This window comes from Schistocerca cancellata, chromosome 2, assembly GCF_023864275.1.
Source record: "Schistocerca cancellata isolate TAMUIC-IGC-003103 chromosome 2, iqSchCanc2.1, whole genome shotgun sequence".
NCBI classification, from domain to species: Eukaryota; Metazoa; Arthropoda; class Insecta; order Orthoptera; family Acrididae; genus Schistocerca; species Schistocerca cancellata.
Genome location: NC_064627.1, coordinates 75,385,410 through 75,412,233, shown reverse-complemented (window position 1 = coordinate 75,412,233; position 26,824 = coordinate 75,385,410). Strand labels below are relative to the sequence as shown.

Here is a 26,824-nt window from a genome sequence, read left to right as displayed (position 1 = left end):
TGCCACCATATGCCAGGTGGCTCCTTAGTATATGCTCTGTATATGCTCTTGGGGACTGAGCTTCTACCTGGAAGCTTGTTAGTTTTCCCACTCTGTGTTACTAGAAGTGTTAGTAATTGCCCTCTATTGTTGCCATTGTTAATCCTTTTCTGTCTTCCCCTGCTCCTCTGCTGCTCACTGTTCTCATTTCTAGTACTCCTTCATCCTGCATTCCCACTATTACTATTTCTATTAGAATCGGTATTGTGTGTGTTGTATTGATGATCTATCATATCTGTTTGATCCAGGTATTCTAACAAACTATTTATTTTCTTCCAGTTGCATCCGACAGTTTACCTCGCACTCTTTGCCTAAGTATTTGGCTTTATTCTTTTGCTACTCGACAGATCTGTGTAGCTTTTCCAGTCATTACTGTTGTAAATTTTTGCCCCTAATAGTTCTACACTACTGACCATTAAAATTGCTACACCACGATGATGATGTGCTACAGATGCAAAATTTAACCAACAGGAAGAAGATGCTGTGATATGCAAATGATTAGCTTTTCAGAGCATTCACACAAGGTTGGCACTGGTGGTGACACCTACAATGTGCTGACATGAGGAAAGTTTCCAACTGATTTCTCATACACAAACAGCAGTTGACCGGCATTGCCTGGTGAAACGTTGTTGTGATGCCTCGTGTCAGGAGGAGAAATGCGTACCATCACGTTACCGACTTTGATAAAAGTCGGATTGTAGCCTATCGCGATTGCGGTTTATCGTATCACAACAATGCTGTTCTGTTGGTCGAGATCCAATGACTGTTAGCAGAATATGGAATCAGTGGGTTCAGGAGGGTAATACAGAATGCTGTGCTGGATCCCAATGGCTTCATATCACTAACAGTCGAAATGACAGGCATCTTATCCACATGGCTGTAACAGATCGTGCTGCCACGTCTCGATCCATGAGTCAACAGATGGGGACGCTTGCAAGACAACAACCATCTGTACGAACAGTTCGACGACATTTGCAGCAGCATAGACTATCAGCTCGGAGACCATGGCTGCTTGACGCTGCATCACAGACAGGGCACCTGCAATGCTATACTCAATGACGAACCTGTGTGCACAAATGGCAAAACGTCATTTTTACGGATGAATCCAGGTTCTGTTTACAGCATCATGATGGTCGCATCCGTGTTTGGCGAAATCGTGGTGATCGCTCATTGGAAGTGTGTATTCGTAATCGCCATACTGGCGTATCATCACTGGCATCATGGTATGGGGTGCCATTGGTTACACGTCTCGGTCACCTCTTGTCCGCATTGACGGCACTTTGAACAGTGGACATTATATTTCAGACGTATTAAGACCCGTGGCTCTACCCTTCATTCGAACCCTGCGAAACCCTACATTTCAGCAGGATAATGCACGACCACATGTTGCAGGTCCTGTACGGGCCTTTCTGGATACAGAAAATGTTCGACTGCTGACCTATCCAGCACATTCTCCAGATCTATCACCAACTGAAAACATCTGGTCAATTGTGGCCGTGCAACTGGCTCGTCACAATACGCCATTCACTACTCTTGATGAACTGTGGTATCGTGTTGAAGCCGCATGGGCAGCTGTACCCGTACACGCCACCCACGCTCTGTTTGACTCAATCCCCAGGCGTATGAAGGCTGTTATTGTGGCCAGAGGTGGTTGTTCTGTGTACGGATTTCTCAGGATCTAAGCACCCAAATTGGGTGAAAATGTAATCACAAGTCAGTTCTAGTATAATATATTTGTCCAGTGAATACCCGTTTATCATCTGCATTTCTTCTTGGTGTAGCAATTTTAATGACCAGTAGTGTATATGAATGTTTTTTCTATTTGAATTTTTTTTTCAGACATGTCTGAAAGAACAGATACCACATACATACAGGGTGTCCCAAAAAGAATGACCGGAATTTAACTTGTAATAATATTGAGACAAATGTCACTAGGTAACTGAAACAATGGTAGATGTAATAGGCATGGTCTAGAGTTTCAGAAAAAATCCACTAGATGTCACTACGAACGCTGACCTAGAGCATGCAGCCAGTCTTGCGCAATATGGCGTCCGCGCAACAGAAGGTGTATTGTGTTATTGCATTTAGTCGTACTCAATCAGTGAATGCAGTTCAGCGGGCGTTTCATATTCAATTTCGTGCTAAACCACCATCACCAAAGAACATTCGACGGTGGTATAACAGTTTGAAGAAACAGGGTGCCTCTGTAAAGGCAAAAGTCCTGGCTGGCCACGCATATCTGACCAAACAGTGGAACAAATATGACAAGCATTTGAGTGGAACCCCTGCAAGTCTACGTGTTGAGCTAGCCGAGAACTTGTGTTACTGCGCATGACAGCGAGCAGCATGGCATGTGTTATGGCGTCGTTTAGCCCCCAAACCATACTGATTACAACTGGTACAAGCTCTTTGAGATACTGACAAAGTGAAGCAAGTGGACTTCAGCAATGCTATTCTAGAGGACATGGAAGATGACACCTTTATGTGAATGTTTTTTGAGCTGTTTTGCAAAGCAAGGTTTATGGACCCTACTTTTTTGAGGAAGAAACTGTAACAGAACAATCATATCTTGCAATGGTACGGAACTGGTTATTCCCACAACTTGACTCTGACAATTTCATCTATTAGCAAGATGGAGCACTACCGCACTGGCACAACAACATGTGCAGTTTCCTCAATTCCAACGTGCCTCAACGTTGGATAGGGCGTACAGGATCATGAGACCAGCATGTACACTCTTGGCCTCCTAGGTCCCCTGACTTAACACTATGGGATTTATTCCTGTGGGGATATGTTAAACAATGTGTTTATGTTCCTCCCTTACCTCATGAGATTGATGAATGAAAAAACAGAATAACAGCTGCTGTAGCTTCAGTGACAGAAGACAACTTACACTCAGTTGGGGATGATTTCAGCTACCGGCTAGATGTCATCCATGCAGCCAATTGAGGACATATTGAACATTTATGATGGTCTTTATAAACTTCTGTCTTTTCTGAGTAATTTAGTATGCAATTTGTTGGTGTTAAGCCCTTCTTCCTAATAAATAATTCTATTTAAAATCGGGTCATTCTTTTGGGACACCCTGTATAATTCAGACAAGGACAGCCAATAATATCTTCAGTGTGGATGCATACTAGGCTCGAACTCTTACAGGAATCGATAAAATGCCACAAGTAAAGAGGATAATGGGCAAGGGGCACTATATTAGTAGTATGTGGATAAATTGGGAATTTGAGTCTTATGGGAGGCATGCTAGGGTAATCCATGCAGTTGCGATGACCTCTGTGTCCGGATAATGGAGAGGACATGGCATCTACCTTGTAAGCAGGGGGCCCAGATTTGAATCCTAATCTGTCACAAATTTCCAACTTTCCCCATCGATTTAATCAATGCCCACTTTCATCCAAAGCCTGTAATTCATTTGTGCCTTAATCTGTATACGTTTTGAAGTCTTTTTCTCTGCATTCCCCATTGTGCCACTTCTCCTGTAAGACGATTCACTACAAACATAATCTTATGATGGTCAGGCCAGCTGTTATGTAGCATTCCCTGAAAGGCTTTAAAAAATAATATCATGTCTAAATCACTTGATGAAGTGAACTTTGAAAACTATGATTGATGACTTTGCTAAGTATTGATGCAAAAATCTTTATATGAGGAATAATCTAACCTAATACTAGTTGATTCCTACTCCTGTCTGCCTCCAGCGTTCTGACATGTGTAGCAACTGTAGGTGGACTATTACTTATAGGCATTATGTATCTGTTATTGTTAACAGTATGTTCTGTACTATTTGATGCTCTATTCAATAACAGTGGGAGAAGGGGGGGGGGGGGGAAGGAGATGGAGGAGGGGTTATTAAACAATGAATTAGAATTGCCTAACAATGAAGACTTATCATGAAATTGTTCTCTGTTTTCATTTGATTTCTTTTTGTTCTCTAGCCATTGTATCCTTGGCTCTAATTGATTAATCATCACTGATACAGCATCTGTATTCGTGTTGATCACTTTTTCTACATGGGTTTTAGTTTGTATTAATTCTCTTAAACAAACTAATGTATTGAAGTAATTCATCATGTGCCGACTTAATTGCATGCATATGTTCTAGCTTTCCAGCTGGGTATCCATTTCTGCATCATGGTTCAATCCTATGTCTGGTCAGTATTCTAACCCATCCATCCTTCCTCCTATTTGGAACATTGCTTCATCAATCTCGTTGAATGTTATGTTCAGTGTGGTAAATCTTTTGTCTATCTGATTTGGCCTGTTATCTATTTAATTGAACCTTGTATCCATATTAGAATTTAATTGAGTAAATTTGCCCATTAAAGTTTCCAATATACTTCAATTGCCAACCAATTTTTCCATTTGAGCCAATTTTGTTCCAGAATCCATTAGTAACTGATAACTGTCAATATACACAACTAACTAAATACAAAATCTGTTATTCAAAATTATTTCTCACTTATTAAATATTGCAAAAGGTTTTCCTTTGTGCAATAAATCCTGGCGTTCTGAAACAAATAATTGTCTTCTGATTTGTTACTGCCAACTCTGTATACATTACACTAACAAGCACTTATAATAAAGTTTGCTACTATTCACTATAAAATAATGTGCAACCCACCGAATAACTTAATATTGTTGGCAGCATGGTGGGCTGCTGCTACTACAGTGTCTGGTTGTGTCCCATTGTTGTAGAAGTTTGTTGCTACCTCCAGATTTGGCTGCACTCCTGCTGGTGAACTGGTGGGCTGCCATTACTGTGTCCTATTCCTTTCCCATTGTAAAGCCTCATTATTCAATAAATGCTGCCAATCATTATCACCACAATTGCGTATTACGGAGGTGATCTGGCAAATTTGTAACTACCAATATCATTTGACCGTAATCACCCTGAATACTGCAGTTACAAAATGTGTTGTCAAAATAATCTTCTCAGAGATTGCTTGATTGTATTGAGTGAATTAATCTTGAATAAACTCCTCTGGATACATTGTACCATTGGTTTGCCTTTTCAATTATTCGCCTAGCACTACTGTTTAATACCACTGCCATGTGAAACTTTCCATATTTTGTACCAAATTATATTCTTCTGGTCACTCCGACTTAATGTTTATGCAAATAATCCACTTTTATCAATGCATTTGCATCATGTTTGTTCATATCTTTTTCGAGTTCACGTCATATTTTTTTACTTTTTATCACTTATTCCGTTTTTACTCAATTTTGTTGTTGTTATCAATTCAATTACTAATGTGGTTGACTATTGGTTGGCTGCCACACATATCTTCTTATACAATATATTAGTGTCTCACGATGTCAGGTTCGAGACTCTATTTCTTTGTTGCCTTTTCCTCTTTATCAAAGAAACATGGTAGCCATATACGAGGGTTCCGCCACCTTTATGCGTGCTTTTACTTTCTATTGGCAGAACTCCTCACTTCCTCCAGAAAATTGGTTTTTACAAAGAACTATTTCATCATTCTGGAGGATTATTTGACTTATTTGCCAAATTACAAACAGACTTGAATTCACAACTCAATTTACAACTTGTTAGTTATAGGAATGTGACTGAACTGTTCCAAGGCTATTGGCAGATTTCTCCTGTACTTCATTCAACACTCTTTGGTCAGTGTTGACCATCATCATGGAGCATTGTCATGGAGGGGTGCCATGGTGCAACACACAGTGCTGTATACTCTGTGGGTATGTGTGATGACTTGGTTTCATCTTGAGATGGTCTTTCTCCACTGCACAACAGTTGAGGAGTACCTCTAACAAAAATCCAAACACAATGAACCTATAATTGGTTCAATACTCCGACTAACCCTTATAACATAACTTGAAACTTGATTGCCTATCAACTAGCCATAATTTCTCAATTATATCAGCTATTAAGTCGAGCAGGTGTTCTTTGAACTCCCAAATTATTAATTCGCATATTTGTATCCTCACAGTGGCTAACCTCCATTGATGCAGTATGGTGATGGATATGGCTCCCCGTAGTTCTCGACTAACAATGTATCCAATGCATCTGCTATGTTCGTGTTTTCATATCACTATTACCTCGTACTTTGTTAACTTTTTAACATTATAATACAATTTTGCTGACCCATTGTCATTTGCAGCTCACTTGCTAACAACCTTATAGACTGCACCTCTCAATGAAATGTTAAAACAACTGTTGGTAGGTGAGATTTTGGCTGCCGTTAGTGTTTTATAGTACCTGATAAATGCCTGTGCTATCATTTCCATCTGAATGAGACTCATTTATGACACAACTGTATGAGGACTGATGGAATGTAGATGTTATGGATGCTTCACTAGCTGTCTACCACTGCAACTGTACCCGTAGTTTCAAATCTCGTTGAAGAAGAATATTTAAAGTGAGATGTTGTCACTTCCTCTGATTTAATTGTAAAGAACCACAAAGAAAATTATGTAGTGGAATTGAAAGAAAATTCTTGAATTAGTACTAAGTGCTATACAGAGTAAAAAAGCAGCACTTTTTGAATGGTTGGTGTGGAAGAAAGGAAGACTGGATGTTTGCCACACAGAATATTTGTATTTGTCCCAAGTGTTCAGAGCAACAGGTGAGAACTGAAATATGCTGACAGAAAAGATAACAAGAAGTCTCGATGCCTATTTGCCGGACCTATTTTTTTTTTTTTCCACTGTTTGTATGAACCTACATTTTAAAGTGAAACATAAATTGGTGAGCAGACAAGTGAATGTGCCCACAAGCTTTTTGACTGATTTTGGACATCTGTAATGGTTCATAGGTTATAATTAAGCAGTTGCATTTTGTAGTGATCTATGCCTTTCATGGAAGGGCAGGTATCATGTACGTCAAATGTAAAGCTAAGAGTAAAGATGTGCATGATTCAAATTAGTTTGTAAACATCAGGTCACATTCTGTGTGTAAATATTACTCAGAAGGTGCGGAGTCTACCTGCCAGAGAGCATTTGTAATCTCCATGGAGTAAGGTGGAATGAAGTAGCTCTGGTACTGTGGAAGACCTTTGGCACCAAGAAAGATGAATATTATGTTTATAAGTGGTTGTTGTTATATCCTATTTACAGAGATGTTAATGAGAGGTTTTTGGGACAGTCATATTAACTGGTTCTGGGAGTAGAAATGTCCCATGTAATGTGTAACCATTTATGAAACTTTGTGACAGTATACAGAGTTAATTGGAACCAATCTACACTTTATTTAAGTAGAGAAGCAGTGTTTTGTTTTATAGCCATTTTCCCTTATAGAAATCTGCATGGAAGAAAGAAGTTCAATGCCGAGGAAGAACATGGCACAGTATAGCTGGACCCTGAGATAAATCACAAGAGTTGCAAGGTTGAATCCCTACACCAATCTAATAAGGAAGTGTTAGGGCAGCAGTTTAGGTGTAATTGAAATGGAGTAATAGGTCTGGAACAGACTTTGCTCGTGCAGTCAGTGGCCGCGTGATTAAAGGTACCATGTCATGGATTGTGCAGTCCCTCTCGCCGAAGGTTCGAGTTCTTCCTCGGGCGTGGGTGTGTGTGTTGTTCTTAGCATAAGTTAGTTAAAGTAGTGTGTAAGTCTAGGGACTGATGGCTTCAGTAGTTTGGTCCCCTAGGAATTCACACACATTTGAACATTTGAAGCAGTCAGAACAGTGCCACCCAAGATGAATATAGCTGTCATCACTCATTAATAAACACTTCATTTTATCTACTGCTAATGCCGTTGTCACTGATATGCCGTTCTGTAGACTGTCTTCACTAAAGAGGTTTAGCTAAAGTAAGGAATTGTATTGAAATAACTTAATATTATCCTCAGTCCATTGTCATAATTTATGACATTTACACTGGATGTGTGGGGGAGGGCCAAGGAACAGTTGTGGTCGATATTGTGATAGATTGTAAGTCTCATTTATTGCCTCTGTGATGTGGAGATGCAAGCATAGGGAATTTTGCTGCAGTTAAATAGCATATACTGAGTCTACATTATGTGTGGTGCAAAGATGTGTTGATGTTATTCACACACTGTTGAGCATTTCTTTCACAGACAGAAATAGTCTGCATTATAATTTGGCTTCAGTAACTACTGTTAAAAATAGAGTAGCAGAAGTTTGGTGTCATGAATCAGCAGCCTATAGGTAGTCCCTGAAAATTCCAGAACCATCTGCTCATCTGTGCTGTTATATTATAGCATTATTCTCTGTCTTGAGGATACTGACATTCAAAAATCTCTCAGCATAGGCAGTTCTTGTTATTATTCACAAAGCACCAGCAGCAGGTATATTATAATCATACATGTACACTCCTGGAAATTGAAATAAGAACACCGTGAATTCATTGTCCCAGGAAGGGGAAACTTTATTGACACATTCCTGGGGTCAGATACATCACATGATCACACTGACAGAACCACAGGCACATAGACACAGGCAACAGAGCATGCACAATGTTGGCACTAGTACAGTGTATATCCACCTTTCGCACCAATGCAGGCTGCTATTCTCCCATGGAGACGATCGTAGAGATGCTGGATGTAGTCCTGTGGAACGGCTTGCCATGCCATTTCCACCTGGCGCCTCAGTTGGACCAGCGTTCGTGCTGGACGTGCAGACCGCGTGAGACGACGCTTCATCCAGTCCCAAACATGCTCAATGGGGGACAGATCCGGAGATCTTGCTGGCCAGGAGTTGACTTACACCTTCTAGAGCACGTTGGGTGGCACGGGATACATGCGGACGTGCATTGTCCTGTTGGAACAGCAAGTTCCCTTGCCGGTCTAGGAATGGTAGAACGATGGGTTAGATGACGGTTTGGATGTACCGTGCACTATTCAGTGTCACCTCGACGATCACCAGTGGTGTACGGCCAGTGTAGGAGAACGCTCCCCACACCATGATGCCGGGTGTTGGCCCTGTGTGCCTCGGTCGTATGCAGTCCTGATTGTGGCGCTCACCTGCACGGCACCAAATACGCATACGACCATCATTGGCACCAAGGCAGAAGCGACTCTCATCGCTGAAGACGACACGTCTCCATTCGTCCCTCCATTCACGCCTGTCGCGACACCACTGGAGGCGGGCTGCACGATGTTGGGGCGTGAGCGGAAGACGGCCTAACGGTGTGCGGGACCGTAGCCCAGGTTCATGGAGACGGTTGCGAATGGTCCTCGCCGATACCCCAGGAGCAACAGTGTCCCTAATTTGCTGGGAAGTGGCGGTGCGGTCCCCTACGGCACTGCGTAGGATCCTACGGTCTTGGCGTGCATCCGTGCATCGCTGCGGTCCGGTCCCAGGTCGACGGGCACGTGCACCTTCCGCCGACCACTGGCGACAACATCAATGTACTGTGGAGACCTCACGCCCCACGTGTTGAGCAATTCGGCGGTACGTCCACCCGGCCTCCCGCATGCCCACTATATGCCCTCGCTCAAAGTCTGTCAACTGCACATACGGTTCACGTCCACGCTGTCGCGGCATGCTACCAGTGTTAAAGACTGCGATGGAGCTCCGTATGCCATGGCAAACTGGCTGACACTGACGGCGGCGGTGCACAAATGCTGCGCAGCTAGCGCCATTCGACGGCCAACACCGCGGTTCCTGGTGTGTCCGCTGTGCCGTGCTTGTACAGCCCTCTCGCAGTGTCCGGAGCAAGTGTGGTGGGTCTGACACACCGGTGTCAATGTGTTCTTTTTTCCATTTCCAGGAGTGTATATGGTAATTGTCATTCTTTCAGTATTTGTAGACTGAATGGCAATTCTGCTTAAGGATGACGTATTCCAGGCATTATTGTCAGTGTTTTGTGTTCCTTATTTTGCATTCTGATGACAACTAATTCTCCTTTTATGTTATTTGTAGCTTGTGAAGTGACTCTGTGTATGTTCGTGTTTCGTAATCAATGACAGCATTTTTAAGAAAAACTTTTTTAAGCCTATAATGATCAAAACATGTATTGACTACTCAAAATGCCTACAGTACAACTACCGAAAATACTACAAAAAAGTGAGTTACATGTTGTCCATGAGATTTTCAGTTTCCAGTACACTTAAGACAGAAAAAGAAAAGTAATTGTGACAGTTATTGATTGATGATGTTAAGGTAGCAGTTTGTGATCAGTGTAATATTAGTAACCACGCTTAGTTCCTAAACCTACTTACGAAATGAGAATCACACACAATGGCTTGTACTTTTGGTATTCAGGTCCTTGGTGACTACATTTTGAGACCCAAGCTTTAGCTTACTCCTCACTTACAAGCCTGCTAAAGAAACATATCTTATACAGGAATGTGCTGGTAGTATAACTGAAGCTTAGCAATGAAGTGTGGCATGTCATTCTGGGAATGAGTTGTCCCATTTCCCTGCTCTCCACTGGATGATGAAAGATGTTTACAAGTTAAGGTAGTTAATAAGTAGGAAACATCTCACTTTCAGAAGAAGTTTTATGGTCTGTGCCGATCAGAGTTGTACTGATCGTGTGCTATCGGTGAGGTGATTCTACCTGCTGGGTGGAGTCATCTGCTCTGTGGTTCCATGGGTGGAGGACATGGAGAGATTGTGATCTCCATGACATCAAAGAAATGCTCACCAGAGAACAAATGACATTGAAGTATTTTTGTGCCAGTTATTATTGTCTTGACGGACTCTGATTGACATACATTTTCTTATCTTACTGGAATACATGGAGATGTAATTGCTCTGTCATCATCTAGAATTCTGTACACAAAGGAGAAGAAGTCCACTGAGATAAGCTGATCCAGTGTTAAACAGGCACTGATTCGCAGGACCCTTTGAGTGCAAGAAATATGGCAGCCGATAAATATATTGCACATACTTTGAAGAATTAGCCTACAAAAATTCTACTGACTGACTAATGAATTGTTTTACCTATCAACACCTTTAACCAAATTAGGAAAAATAGGAAGAAGTGTTTCAGCATCACCACATAATATCTTTGGCAACTCTGTGGTTGTTTATTTACTTCGTGCATGGCACAGAATTATGCTGTTAGATTCACATGATATTATGTTGTCATTTCTACTGAATAATCTGAGTGATTTACTCTTAAGCAGTGACATTGGTTTATTGGTTTATGGATTTGAGTTGAAGAAGATCTTTACATGCAGTAATTGCAACTAATCACATCTTCTACATTTCAGTTTCTCTCCCCTAGCCACCACAGGTGCAGTGAGTGAGGTAACTGCCACAGCTCTTCTTTGGATAAGTTGTAATTCATTTGTAATAGTACAGTGGATATCACAATAGCAGTTTTCCATTAGTTTATTGAACACAGCATATGAGGAAATTAATCAACAACAATTTAATCTCTCACATTATTTAAAACAGTCTTCCAATGCTTAGATAGTTTTCCAATTCCACACCTGTAGAAAACTACTGCTTTGGTATTAAAGATAGTTGTTTGATAATAAATAGAAAAGCAAACATTTGAAGTTGCAAGATTAGAAGAATATGTGTATGAGATAAGACTTCCCAAACAAACTCCTGGATGACTTTTTTCTAAATCTGTAGAGTGCAAGCAGGTGCTATGGTAGCAACACTTAATACAAATTTATTGGCCAGTTTTCTTTCTCTGCAATGGAAAGGCATCTCAGTTGTTGGCAACAAATGACATTTGCAATGTACACATCTCTGGAGAGCAGTTTATTCCTATTTTTGTACTGAATGCAAAATATTATCTGTTCACACTGACCTTAGCCTTGAGGAGATGTTTTTCATTAGGGCCCACCCGTTAATTTCTTCTTTTAGAAGACAACACAAATGAATTATAACTTGCCACCATAACAATACTGCATAGAAATGATCAGTGAGTAAACTGATGATGTTCAGGGAAAAATGTAGTGATAGTCAGTCCTCTGTTTATTGTTGCTTTGAAGTATATCATGCTGTCCTCCTGCACCTGGCTTCTCAACCCTGCCTATTGAGTGCAGATGTCACATGAAAGAAAAATTACGCAGTTCATCACAAATATCAGTCATTGAGACTTCTTGAATGTGGCAAATCATTCATACCAAAATGATCTTTCATGAAACAAGAAAATCCTTTCTTGATGTCATTCGTCCGGTAGCACTTGCCTCGCACACAATACAAATGTTGAGGCCTGTGTCCGCTGCAGAAACAGATATGTGACCAAGGTGCGCAACTTTGTGGTCACCTGGTTGAATGGCACCTCACATCAGCTGGATGGTGACAGGTGGTCAATGGACAACTGTATAGTGAGAAAACTCTCTACAATAAACTGTTTCTTTATGCAGCCACCAACCCTTTGGTGAAAAGATTTCCGGAATATTTTACTGTTACTGGAGGGTTAGAAGGTAAAACACTTTATCTTTGAGATTCCATCAGATCGATCCTTTTAATAGACAGATGAAATGTGGTTTTAAAAAATAAAGGAAGGAATGAATTCAAACTCCCAACTTCGTGTCTACATTGCAGAATGCTCACCACAAGACCATGAACAGATACAGCACTATAACAGCTCAGCACTGTAACAACTTGAGTAGAAGACACAGTTTCTCTGTAAACTTCCAACCTATATTGTTGCCAGAACGTGCAATTTATCAGACTTAGTATTCTTAGGATTTGCCAGTGTTGTTGCCATCATAACTGAATGACTCAGACTTAGTCTCTTTGGTGAGCGGCTTGCAGCCAGGTTTTATGTCTAACACTGACCCTGTTACCATAATACCCCATGAGAACTTCAACATGGCACAGGGATGAATTTTTCACTGTGCCCAAACTCTTGAGGCAGATGAAGAACTACACGAACACTTTTCCAGGCAATGATGCACTTCATTTGTCTTATATGTGAAGGCCTGCTAGGCAAGCTTGACACCTTGCTTTTTAAGGGGATTCACTTCCATAGAAGGTTAAAAATCATTGTTTACCACTGTGATGTCAGATCGTATTTCCCCCCTTGATGCAGTACTTTAAATGCCAGTGGTTTCAGCATAAATGTTCCCGGTGTACATATGAACTGATTTGCAGAGACTGTGGCATGTCACTTCATGAAAATTCACCATGTTTATGTCAGCTGCTGTAATAATCACCCGCCCAGATCCCTGAAGTGCGTTACCCTAACCACGGAACTCAATGTCCAGGAATGTGGCAAATATCAGAGACTTCTTGAATGTGGCAAATTATTCATACCAAAATTATCTTTAATGAAACAAGAAAATCCTTTCCTGAAGTGATTTGTCCAGTGCTCCTACCCACTTTTGGTGCCACCCATGGCATTTTTTTGGCTGTTGGTCTGATTTTGAAGCTTGGAAAAAAGCAATCGTTTGTACAGGTATCAGGCATACAGTCTCAATGATATCACCATTTGGGCTGTACTGTACTCTGGTTAAAGCTTTAGCAGTGTCTAATATATTTACCCCTTGATACTGAAATTCGGTAAATGTGCATATAAACATGTACCAGAGGACTGATAGGCCCTCCCATCTCATGCTCCTGTGGCACCCTGTTCGAGAATCATTACCCTCATCTGACTGGAGAAGCAGCATCCATCTCAGGCTTGTACCAGTGACAAGGCTCCCTTTAGTGATCCCTCTCACCTGAAATCTACAGACCAGTGTCCCTGCACTAGCCAGTGGCTGAAGGAGCCGGGGAATGTGATTTGCAAGGCTGCCACACTTATTCTGTTTGTACACCTAGAGTGAATAAGTCCTCACAAGAATCTCAAACACCAGAAGTTGTGAAAGAGACATAGAAGAAATCTTGGTAGTAGACTACCCCAGTGACCCCAGATCCCCCTTTGCTGTTGGGTTCCAGACTGATGGTTGTTGATGTTGATTCCCCTCTCACTGTGACAGAGAGTGATGTTGAAGTCTGATCTGTTCTCCTGCCCCTTCATACATAAACAGGACACCCTCAGTGTGATGATCCCATGGAACTGCTGTGGATAGTATTGTCATCTGACAGAACTATAACAATTAATTTGCTGTTGTTCTGCAGTATGTGTTACTCACCAAGAAACTCACTTTGGCTCTTCACTGATTACCATTCTACAGTTGTTTGACGTTACCATGTGTTATGTCAGAACTGTATTGGCCTGGAGAGGACATCTAAGTGGTCTAGACATTGGTTCACACATATGTCACCAGTGTGTATTCCCTTCAATAAACTTTGAAAGCAAGTGCAGTGACAATGCAAGTGACCCCCACCATTTGTAAAATCTATTTCCCTCCAGGCAGTGCACTTGCATAACTTTAGACAACAACTCTGCTCCTCTTTTCTTATACTTGAGGATTTAAATGTGTACACCCCTGTGGGTAAGTACCACTACATCTGGAAGAGGCCTTCTGATTGACTAACTTCTTTCCCATCTGATCTCTCCCCTCAATAAAAGTGGTCCTATCCGCTTTTGGTGCCACCCATGGCATCTTTTTGGATGTTGACCTTGCCCAATCTTGTGGCTTTGTTACAATGATCACGGCACAATAATTGTTTTTACACTTTCTTGTAATCCTTTCACTTCCTTTTCATTGTATGATGGACCAATTACCCACTGGTCTTTTCGAAGAGCCAGCTGCCATGACCTTCGTACCCTCTCTGTCCTGTTGCTCAATGAGGTTGTTGCCATACAAGTGCTTTGATTGACCAAAGACATTGCAACAGCTGTTTACTCATCACACAATATGACCTCATTCCCTGATTGATTCATTATCAGATGATTGACATCTAAAAGTTACTCAAATATTCCATTTACTCAGAGTCTTCCACAGTATTTGGTTAGAAGGTGTTTCCCTTCACAGTGGCGAAGCAGTAATATTGTCTAAATAATTAAACCACGCAAAAAGCCAACGTCCATCGATAGCAACCAACTGATTAGCCTAACCAGCATGCTTTAAAACTGCTTGAAAGGATGGTACCCCGATCATTATTCTGTGTTCTCAGATTACTGGACCTTTTCTTCCCTTAACAATGTGGTTGCCATAGCTGTTGGAAGCAACTAAATCTGACAGGGTTTTCCTAAAAGCCAACAGATGATGGCAATCTTTTTTACTCTGTAGAATGCAAATGACATAGCTTGGCACATCAAATTATAATTACCCTTCATGACCGGGATTTGCTAGGCTTCCTACTGATTTTTATTTGGCAGGTTTTATTCCATAGCTTGTTATGAGTTAGAGGTTGTACATCTCTCAGCTCAACAACAGTTTCAAGAGAACAGCATCCCACAAGTCTCTGTGCTGAGTGTAACATTCTTACATGTCACCATCCTCGAGTTCGAGACCTCTGTTGGATTACAGGTCACCCCTGTGCTGTATATTGATGACTTCTGTGTTTTATATATCTCACTTTCTGTAGCCTTGGCTGAATGCCAGCACCAAATAACCATCCAAGTGGCCTCCTTGTGACCCCCTTTGTATGACTTCCATTTTCTCTCCCATGAAAATACAGTGCTGTTGTCATATCAGGGTCCATCTGGAGTGAGAACTGTACTTGAGTATCCACCACTTGGCTATTCTTGCACTGTCATGATTTTTGGGACTCCTCTTTGATAAATGGCTTTCATAAAAAGCTGATGTAGCCTGCACATAATTTTATTTTGTGTAATGCTTCACCTCAATGTTGTGGTAGCAGAGCTGTACTGACTGTAACTTAAATGCTGGTGGACTGCTCACTCCTTCTGGGTCTCTATGCTAAGTGTGGTCATTCAGATTCTTTGCCTCTGATACTGGCGAACAGCTCCCAGACAGATGCACTGTTTTTTTGCAGGTATAACATTTTAAATTACTTTCAGCGCAGGGGTAGCTGTATGCTTGTCTGGAGACTCTCAATCCAATCTCCTTTGCGATCTTCCTTGGTCATCACTCTTTTACTCTGGTTGGAATGCTTTTAGATGTAGTTAGCCCTGTTTTGCTGCTGCACACTGTTTTCTATTTTAGGGGAATCACTCCAGTGAATATTGGATGTTGTTCCCCTCTTAAAACTTTGACTGTAACAGATCATAAGGTGGGAAGCATGGTCCCCATTGCATGGAGAGCCCTGGGGGACATTTACCTGGCGTCGCCCTCCTACTGACCTGACCATGTATCTCACCTTGGTTTATTATTATCGATCCAACTGGTGTCCTCTATCCTTTTAGGCTTCTCACTTCTGTTGTTACAAATCTGCTGGATATAAGGCATTCTTTACTCTGTAACTGTCTTCACCATTAGTGGGGTAGGAGCTAGGGATCAGATGTAGGTGGAATTTCTCTCACCACAGATGAGGCTTAGGAGACCCCTTGTCTCTTCTGACCAGTGTACTGGCTTGATCCATATATTCATTTTTTAAAAATTCCTCAGCTCTAGCAACACATTGCTTTGAAAGCCTCAATTTTACCACTCCTTGAATACCTTCATAATGTGGTCACGTTTCTGGCTGCGATCACTATATCAAGGGGGAACTATCTCTTGACTGAGGACTTGATGACTGTGATGTTCAGCCCTTTAGCCCACAACCCACTAACAGTCTTCCAATGTATCCATTCTTTCCAATGATTGTTCCGTTTTTGAAGGTATGTATTTCATCAACTACTGGCTTGTTGGTCTATTGTAACTGGATTTGCTATTGAAGTTTCTTGGCCAACCACTGTGGTCTGCAGGAGGTATATCATTTTTCTCTTATGCTTCAACAGCCAGGAGCTACATTCCCTATTCTACCATTTACACTCTCTGGGACTAATGATGCCCAAAGAGTAATAGTTATGACCCCCGCTCCCCCCCCCCTCCCCCCCCCCAAAAAATAATTTAACAACAAAGTTGAACAAAGCTCAACAAATGCATAAAAGCTCTTATTTTTCTGGTGTTGCGGCCCCTGTTCAGCCAACAGGCCACTTTTCTTTCATTTTTTGTGTACTTTCTTTCTTGCCAAATATTCTTGACAAAATAGGAAGACAAACATAATAATATTTCTGTATGTACCTGATTTTCATGCACAAAGTATCCTACCACAGAGCCCCCAGTTCAAATATTCACTTCTTTATCAAATTAAACAATATGTAAGCAAAGTCAATGTTTTTTGCTTGGTGCTTAGGACAGTTACAGTATATGTATAGTTAGGAACGAACACCTCATTGTTACATAGACTATTCCAAATACGATATTATTAACATTTGAAAAATGAAATCATATTGTGGTCAACAGAATAGGCTTGTCCTTTTTTAAATTGCACTCTTTCATGGCCCTACATGCATTTATCAATATCCAGCCAACTATCAACAAAGACGTAACTGAGTCAGAATAGTGCCAAAGACTGAAACAGTACTGAATCATAAAAATGGCATATAACAGATATTAAGCCATGCTCTCACAGTAGTCGATATAAATTTGAATAAAAATGCATTTTATGTTTATTTTATTGTAAACAGATAATTTTATGACTTGTGTGAGTTACATTTGTTATCATCATATAAAATATAAAACTGGATGTATATTTCTGTGTCTATTTTCCACATCTCCCAGAACACCGTATTGAGTTGCGCCAATTTTGGCACACTTGCTACTTACAGGGGTGGGGGTGGGGATAAAAAAGTGTTGGTAACCACTGGCATCGAGACTGCCTTGCATAACTTGTGTGTGGCTAGTGTTGGCATGCATTTTGGGCTAACATGTCTATGTGGCCATGATGGAGCAGAGATATGAGGAAGGAGGCAATGGAGAGTGGCAAGACGGAGGAGGAGATGTACAGAGAAAAGGGAAGGAGGAGCTGGATAGGCAGAGAGACTGTAGGAGGAAATTGATGGAGAGACTGTAAGAGGAGGTGGACAGAGACAAGTGATGGAGAAGGAGATAGGAAGGGAGAGGGGGTAGGATGAGAGGGACAGAGAGAGGTGGCAGGAGGAGTGGACAGAGGCAAGGAGGAGGAGGGGATGGAACAGGAGAGAGTGGGGGAGGAGACAGACGAAGGGAGGGAGAGGATATTGGCAGAGGGGGTTGGGGGTGGTGGTGGAAGGGATGGATCGAAAGATGGGAGAGAAGGTGGTGGACTGAGGGTTGATGAAAGAGGTGATGGACCATGAGAGGTGGTGAGGAGGAGGACAGAGATAATGCACAGAAGGTGACAGACACAGATAGGAGGTTGGAGGAGACTGACAGGGACACAAGGAGAGCAGGAGGTGGACCAGTAGAAGGTTGAGGAGGAGATTGACAGATAGAGGGTGGAAGGCACTGGCACGATACAGTTCTAGGGCGAGAAGGTAATGGACCATGAGAGGGGATGGTGGAAATAAACAGAGAGACCGGTGGTGGGGGAGGAGATGTAGGTAATACAAGTGACATGCACAACCATGGGCACAGCCATGAGTAAAAAGCTTGTTTCTTGTATAAACTTTCTTTCCTGTACTGTACTTTTTATATAAACATTACTGTCATATGAAAGGTCATTTTTTAAGTGAATTAGAAAATAAAGTACACAGTACTTGTGTGTTTTATCCCACATTGGTTACTTTTGCAATTATGTGAACTTCTTAACAGGATCCAAAAATGTCAACTGTTTACTTAGAACGATATGACAGAGCCAAAATCACAAAAAGACACACCTTGGAACTAAAAAATGATGATGTATTGGGTGCTTAATTAGACATTTGTACTGAATTTAAACATTTTTACTGAATTCTAGAATAAATCCTGTCTGAGATAACTGCATTTCAAAAGCAAGGATGGAGGGGGAAGGATGATTTTTTGTGTATGCATGGAGAGGAGGGGGAGAGTTGGAGGCTTGTGGAAGACATGAGAGGAGCAGAAAATTTACTGATTTTTGCTTTTCATTGCTAGTTCTTTAAATTTACACATATGAGTTCATAAGAATATCACCTTTCTTCCAGAGATTCCCTTCTGTGTTGCATAAATATCTTTGTTACACTTCATTGTCCTGGACTGTTATATATTTTGTGAATTCATTTTACTTCTGCTGTCATGCCTGTTTTAAAGGATTCCAAGTCCCGGAGCGGTAATTGAGAATTATAGATTTACTGTGCCCTTCCATAATGCTCTTAATAAATCAAAGCCTTTCATTTATCTTCTCTATTACTTCTAGGTATTTAAACAATGTCACATGCTTCAGATTTCTTGTTTGTATCTACTTTTAAATAGAGCCACAATTTTCTATATTAGATTGAAAAGCTGCCTGTGTTTTTTCTGCATTTCCTTATGATTCTTAAGTAACACCCTTGTAGAAGATTGTGACCATCTATCACAGTATGATGACTTTCCTATTAACTGAAATTTAACACCTTCCTGAAATCACATTTGTCCCTTAGAACATATGAAATGATGTGAACAATGCCTCTAATAAAACTTCCTTCTCAGTGCATAACAGAAACTTCTTTCAGTTCAAGAATCAATGAGAAAAATCTGATTTGGTGTGCTGTACAGAGAAACACTATTTTGAATATAACGGGCTTATTTGTTGCTCACATTCCTTATAGTTTCTTATATTAGTTGGTTGTACTGACTACCAAACAAAGGATTGAGCATTGCCAGTTCTTCTTTTAAAACTTCTTTTGTCTTTTCATAGCACAGGGGCATAGCATTAAAACTAGTTATAAATCTTTTCAGTCCTATAAGCTGGTTTCAGAATGGTATCCTGTTGATATTAAAGTTATATCTGCACCATCTGTCATCAAATTTTAATAGAAATTGTACTCTAAATATCCCAAAATATTCTGAATTTATTGGTCAACAACATTTTGTACACTCAAAAGTAGTTATGTCCACCTTAAGCTGCCATTGTATTCACCATATCAAATACTGAGGGTTGGATGAGAATGATTCTTCAATATTGCATGGACTGCAAACAAATGCCATATGATTTGTATATCTCCCCTTTCTCTGTGGAGCAATAGTGAATGTTCATTTTCATTGAACTTCAGCATGTTGTGTTCAGCTGCATGTTGTGCCACTATGTAGTCACTTTGCCCGTGGCCACATTTTTGCAGTTGCCTCTTTTTCTTGTGAACAGCTGGTTGCTTGTCATACCAACATAAAAACTGTGGTTGAAGCTGAATGGGTAGTCATTTGAATTCATCCACATATAACCAGACCTTTGATGGAATTGGATAATCTTGTGGCAGACCTGGAGTAGGATGTTCTGAGTGGGTGGATTGGGCAGGTTTTGCTAATGGGTCTCCCACAGATATATGACCCCTGTGGCAAGCAGTTGGGAGTGGGAGTGGCATAACACCGGACCAGTGTATTGTGTGGGTTGGTTGGGCATTGGGATACCACTGTAGAAGGGGTGGGAAGGATTTTGGGTGGAATGTCCCTCATTTCTGGGCATGACGATATGTAATCAAATACCTGGTAAATTATGTGGTTCAGCTGTTCCATCTCGGCATGATGTTGAGTGAAAGGGGGTTGGTTTTGGATTTTGAGAGGCTAGGAAAGTTTCCTCTAGATTGCCCATAAAAAGATTGGCATAGAAGGGTGCCATGCAGTGCCCATGGATCTGTTTATGTAGGTATTCCTCAAAGGAGTAGTGTTTGTGTGTAAGCATGTGGTTGGTAACGTGGATGAGGAGTGAGGCAGTGAGTTTGGACTCCGAAGGATGTTGGGACAGGCAGTGTTAGATAGTGGCTAGGCCATGGGCATGAGGCACATTGGTGTTCAAGGAGGTAGTATGAATAGAGACAGTAGGGATCCAGGCGTTAAAGAAGTGTAGGGGTGGTGGAGTTATGAAGAAAGTGGTTAGTGTCTGATTGAGAGGCTAGCCTTTGAACAATTGGTTGGAGGTGTTGGTCAACAAGAGCAGAAATCCTTTCAATAGGAGCATAGTAACCAGTTACAATGGGGCACCAACAACTCTTGTGTTTGTGGATTTTGGAGTGCTTATAGAAGGTGGCTGTGTACTTAGGGTGAGTGAGGAGTGAGGTGGACCCATGGAGGGGGGGGGGGGGTTGAGAAGGGAGAGGGACTCAGGGGAGAGGTTTCCAGGTGGGCCTAAGGATTTCAGTAGGGATTGGAGGTTATATTGCACTTCTGGGATGTATCTTGTGGAGGGAGCAGAGGTGGTTCTGGGTCATGGAGATGTTTTTTCTACAGTAGCACATTTGAGAGGAATCTGGAAAGATGAAGGTTACTGTGAAAGGATGGGGTGGGGACCATAAAAGGGATTTTCATGGTTAGGCCAAAGGGTGGGTGTGTTAGGTATTCCATGGTGTAGGGAGAATTTAAGGGACAGAATGTGGGATTGGGATTTTGCTAGGGAAAGAGATATTTTCCTGAAATTGTGCCAAATATGCTGTGTACTGCAACACAAATGACACCTACAGCTGTTTCGCTATGCGAGCTGTTTGGATTCTCTCTTCCAGCACTAGCTTCTCTGAACTACACAATTGGGAATTGTCTCTCTACCAATTTCTGCACCCCAGGCCTAAATCTCTGTTAACCTGTTCCCTGCTGCCTCACCTTACCTTTTCCCTTCTCTCTTCTTGTAGTGCAGCCACCCAGCTGTTGAAAGACCTGATTCACACTGTCCCACAACCACCCCTGGCCTAGTGTGACTTTCCCTACCTTCCTCTCCACCACTATTTGCAAGGAAGCAGCTACTGATAAGCAACAGTCAGCCTCCCCATGTATGTATTCGTTTTCATGTGTGTGTGTGTGTGTGTGTGTGTGTGTGTGTGTGTGTGTGTGTGTGTGTGAATGAATGCACTTTTACTAGAGAAATAGCAACACCTCAAAATGTAGAAAATACTGTTTTCTGTTTTCCTATCTGCCACATACCAGTCAGCTATTGGTGACTGGTAGTCATTCGATGTGTTATTCCAGGCATTTCCATTGTTGTTATACAGCAATTAGAGGAATTTTTAAAATATGAAAAGCGAGGCATGCCCTCTCCTTCACACTTTTCTTCTTCCTCCCTACTGTATTTGTTTATAATGACTAAGTGTACACAAACTGTCTTGGTATAATAGTTGCATAACACTGTAAGACCCTCTATTGGCCATATTAAATAGTAAGAATGTTTCTTTTCATTTTTGCAGTAAAGGAAGAACTAGTCCCAGTGTTATACACATTGCCCATGACTGGTAAGCTACTTTGAACTTGTGGAATGCATCCTCATTATATAAGATTACGTTGGTGCAGGATAATTAAGTGTAGCCTCTAGTAAGTAGCATTAGCAGCTTGTTTCTGTACAGAAAAGTTGTTTGCATTGTCATGAATTCTGCAGTGTTGTACCTGTTTGTATTTCCTTTTGTTTATTCAATTCTTGGCTACTGTCAGTGCCAATGTTAGTAACCTCATGTGTTTTAGATTGTTCTGTACAGTTCTTGAGTTTGTTTTATCAGATTAGCAGCTTTATTTACAATTGTGTGTATTTTCTGGAAAAAGTGGTAAATTTCAGGATCTGCACTGTCACCCATCTTTTCATTTTTGCAGTAAAGGAAGAACTAGTCCCAGAGTTATACACATTGCCCATAAATGGTAAGCTACTTTGAACTTGTAGAATGCATCCTCATTACACAGGATTACGTTGGTGTAGGATAATTAAGTGTTAATGTTAAGGGGGCCACTGGAATTAGTATGAATGGCAGTGGAACTTTTGTATTACAACTGTGATACATGAAGGTTGTATTTATGCCAACTGACTGCCATTCTTAGCCCATGTCATTCTGAAAGATAACGGTTCACAGTGTAACAATGCCAAGGGGAATGACATTTGGCCACAGAAACAAAATAGATGCATTCTGATCAAGCAAGTGATCATTATTCTACATTTATCACAAAAATTGTAAATAATGTCTACAAGAAAGACAACAAAAACATATTGTCAAGAAATAACAACAACAACAAAACTCAGTCAATAATATGTGTAAATTCATATGTAGTTAGGATAGATGAGAATGACAATGCCTGTAAGGAAAAAAATTAATTGAATGTTGAAGAAATGCTCTCACTGTTGGCACTATTTTGCTAACTTTGTGATTTACTCTTCATTGTACTTAAATTTTCTGGATTCATAGCAACTATTAGTCAGTTAGAGAGAATAAAGTAAAATTTATATTAATGCGGGAAATGTAGGTTGCAGAATACACACTACTAGAAGAGAGAGTACTTGTACAATTGATTTTTCTGTACTGGACCACTATATGATTCTCCTGTGTGTGATAGATAATTCTGTCATCGTAAATAGAGTAATAAAGTTAATCTGCATTACAGATCAGAAATTTTGATACTACTAGGCAATGCAACTTTATTTCTTCATGTGCTGTCTTCACTCTTGGCAATACAATTCCTTACAAGGAGGAAAGTTAATATTATCATATCATCTGTTTGTGGGAGAGGAGAGGGAAGGAGCACGTGTTTCCTAATGATTCTAATGAAAGAATGTATTTTATTGGCCCTCATTGGCAAATTACAAGCAAGCTGCATTTGTTTATTAATGCTGCACCTGCTATATCTGGTGGCAATTAAGATGATTCACTATGTTACAGTATACTGCTCAATGCAGACTGTAACAAAGAAAGCTGCAATTGCCACCAATAGCTCTATGCATTCTTTTAAATATAGAATTGTTGTAAAGTGTCTTCTCCATTTCTGTCACAGCATGCCGTAACACAGTTAGTAGCATAGCCAAGTCCATCATCTCATCATAGCAGATTAATAAGGAAAAAGTAAGTAATATGCTCCAAGTACTTAAAGATTTACCATCATTGCTGATAGAGAAGCTTTTATGCAGAAGTAAGAGCATACAGCAAACAGGATTAAAGTCATCCAATCATCCTTAATTAAATGTGTTGGACATCTCAAATGATAATACTCCAGATGAATATTTAGATTTCATGTCAACTCAGGGTAGCCACCCAACCATTCATTTAAATTAAACGGCACGAACAGTTCCTTAGCCATGCTCAGCTCATTTATGAGAGAAAGAGAGAGACATAGGGATAAACTCACCACTGAAGCCAAGTAATAAGATGGTTAAATTATAAGTGAGGGTGACATATTTAGTAGCAACTTGTTGTGTATAGCACCCTTCCATACTAGTCGAGTCTTACCAAATTACTAGGGTTAGCACAAATAATCCACATGTAAATTGATAGACTTGATATATCCCTTAGAATGGTGTTAATAAGTTTTAATCAACTGCTTTTCATATTAATCACTTTTCCATTATCTCTTGAGTCAGTTTTTATGCGTAAGTTACAATAGTCACCAATGAGAATTTTGATATGACTGCTTTACCACATTTGGTTCTATTAGAAATAATGTGTGTGAACTCGTGTAACCTATCACTCCTCCAACAGTATTAGCATCTGTGAGTAATGCTCTATCTTAATGTGAAGGCAGTTATTCATATGACAGTCAAACCATTGTAGAAAGGAATTTGAAGCCATTTTGACTTGTGTGGAGTAATGTTGAATGGCTACAGACTGTGTGCGTATGGTAGACAAGTTGAGAGGAGAATCAGATCTTTTGAAGGGAGAAACTAACAAAGAAATCATTCACAGCAGAGGATGAACCCATGTGCCCATTCCCAGTGATGTACCTGTAATTATCTACCACACAGTTAATCAGTAGCCATGACAGGTGTCCTCTGCAATAAGAGATGATATCCACTGACTTCATTTATTAATCTTCAATTGGTAGAACATGTTCTGGCATAAAATCAAGCACTGGCACGCTGGTCGGAAACATTAAAGCAGAGAGAGCTGTGAAGAAGGCATCAGCCAATAGCACACTGTTTGACCCCTATCTGGGACAACGACAAGACAGCAGTGGCTTCTAGGCAGAGAGACCATAAGCACTGCACCTGACTGGCTGTGGCCCAGTTGAAGACTAGCCATTCTATGAGCTCTACAGCAGCGACATAGGAACTGTATTATTTCATTTGTATTAGGAATTGTATATACAGAAGAGATTTTCTTATTTTGTCTGTCATCCCTTGCTTGCGACACATTATTGTAAATTCTCAAAGTTAAGTACTGTCACTTATCTTAATACGATTTGCTTGAATTGTTGTCAAGAGATCCGAGAAAGCAGGTTTCATAGGCACCCCATATTTGATGAGTAGGCAGGACACAACAGAACACACTTGCCAGTATTATTCCCACTTACACCAATACAAGTCCATTTATTCCAGAGGAGCTATGTTAATTCTCTCCCCCCCCCCCCCCCCCCCCCCCATGCTGATTCATTATGAATCTAATTGCAAATATACAAAGATCAGCTACAACTAATTTTGCATGCCAGTCTTCACACTAATAATTAGTATTCACATGAAATGCGAAAGTTGACTTCTAGTCTCGTAAATTTATTGCTGATCAGTGTGAATGATCATCCAATTCCCATTTTAAATTTAACTTTCATATATAAAATAATAATCCTCCCCCCCATATAACTTCTAAAATACTTCCCAACTTAATTTTTGCGTATCCATTTCCTGTTTCTATGCCCAGGTGTGTTAACTAATCGGAGCACAACATGTAGCTCCCAAAACCACAGCTGAAAGTGTGAATGCTCGCTACTGCAAGTAATTTTGGTGCAACATGATAGTGCCTGAGCCACCAGAATATGTTTAAGAGCAAAAAAGGTAGTGATAAGACTTATTGGCCTGCATAAGCTAAACCAAAGTTTATAACTGTGAAAGACACTGTGAACTTACATTCACATCTCCAATATTTTGCAAAATTAGGGAAGCAAATTTTGAAAATAAAGACTGCTGCATCAGGAGACTTTTTCTAATTCAAACAGAAATGCTTACTGTTAATTGCATTTTCTTGCATTCGAACAGCCCTTCACCTAAAATGCAAAAGTCTACAGTTCCGTTTTTTGTAATTGAAGCAATATACACACTACACACAATCATTTCTAAAGAACATATAAGTACACATTACCTCTTTACAGAACATTTGTTGCTGATGTAAACATACAATGCAATAAAATTTATGAAGGGACAAAGTATTAAGTGAACATGACATTCATTAACGAAGGTTAGTGTAATTCTGTTGTTATCTGGTGTAAGCAAACAGTATAAATGAACTTGATCTCTGATTTTGCTTATATTACTCACACTCTCTCACACTTGAAGAGCTCATAGCACAGGTTACATTGACATGTGAACTGCTTTAGACAGCGCCCCAAAGCAGGAACCCCATTCATCACAGATCCTCGGCTTGCCCTGCTATGTCAACCACAGGTTGTGGTTCCCGACCCAGTCTGTGTCTGCAGCAGTAGTTGGGTGTGGTAGATCACCCATTGAGCATCCACTTGATAGTGGTTTTGTCATCTGTATAGTTTGTGATCTCACCCTGGCCGTAAGTGTGCAGATATAGCTTGCTTGCATCAGTGTTCTCAGTGTTCAGCATTGGTGGATCCACACAGATGAAAGCTTGAGCAACTTGTTTCGTTGGGTGACTGTTGCTATTGCGTGAGACCACACTGTCTGTACTAGGCTTCCGACAACATGTGTGTCATCTCTTCTTGCTGACAAATAAACAGGAGGGAGTTGTCCACCCACAGGGGCGTTTGTTGGGCCACCGTTGAGCACTGCTTTGATTGCTAAGCCACTGTGGTGATGGTGGTGGTGGTGGTGGTGGTGGTGGTGGTGATGGTCAGCTGCATGCTGCTATTAGCTGAGGTTTTGTCACTGTGCTGCAGTTGCTGCTACCGTGTAGTGACCAACAAAAAATGTGCTACTAGCCTACAAGCTTAGTTCTTTTCCACATTATTCCAGCAAGGTAAGACTCAATCTATTCACTATATGGTTTCTTTTTAACCTGCAGTAACAAAACCACCTATTATTACCATCTGGTATCCACTGGGCATTACTGTT

The 26,824-nt window shown here is 40.7% G+C and overlaps 1 protein-coding gene across 1 annotated transcript in view; it reads left to right on the top strand.

Annotated features, from left to right (window-relative positions):
* LOC126161351 (uncharacterized) overlaps positions 1 to 26,824 on the top strand; it is a 185,838-nt gene that overhangs the window by 120,261 nt on the left and 38,753 nt on the right. Inside the window, exons 5-6 of the mRNA XM_049917119.1 lie at positions 22,032 to 22,076; positions 22,429 to 22,473. Coding sequence (XP_049773076.1) covers positions 22,032 to 22,076; positions 22,429 to 22,473 — 90 coding nt within the window. The remainder of the gene's footprint in view (positions 1 to 22,031; positions 22,077 to 22,428; positions 22,474 to 26,824) is intronic.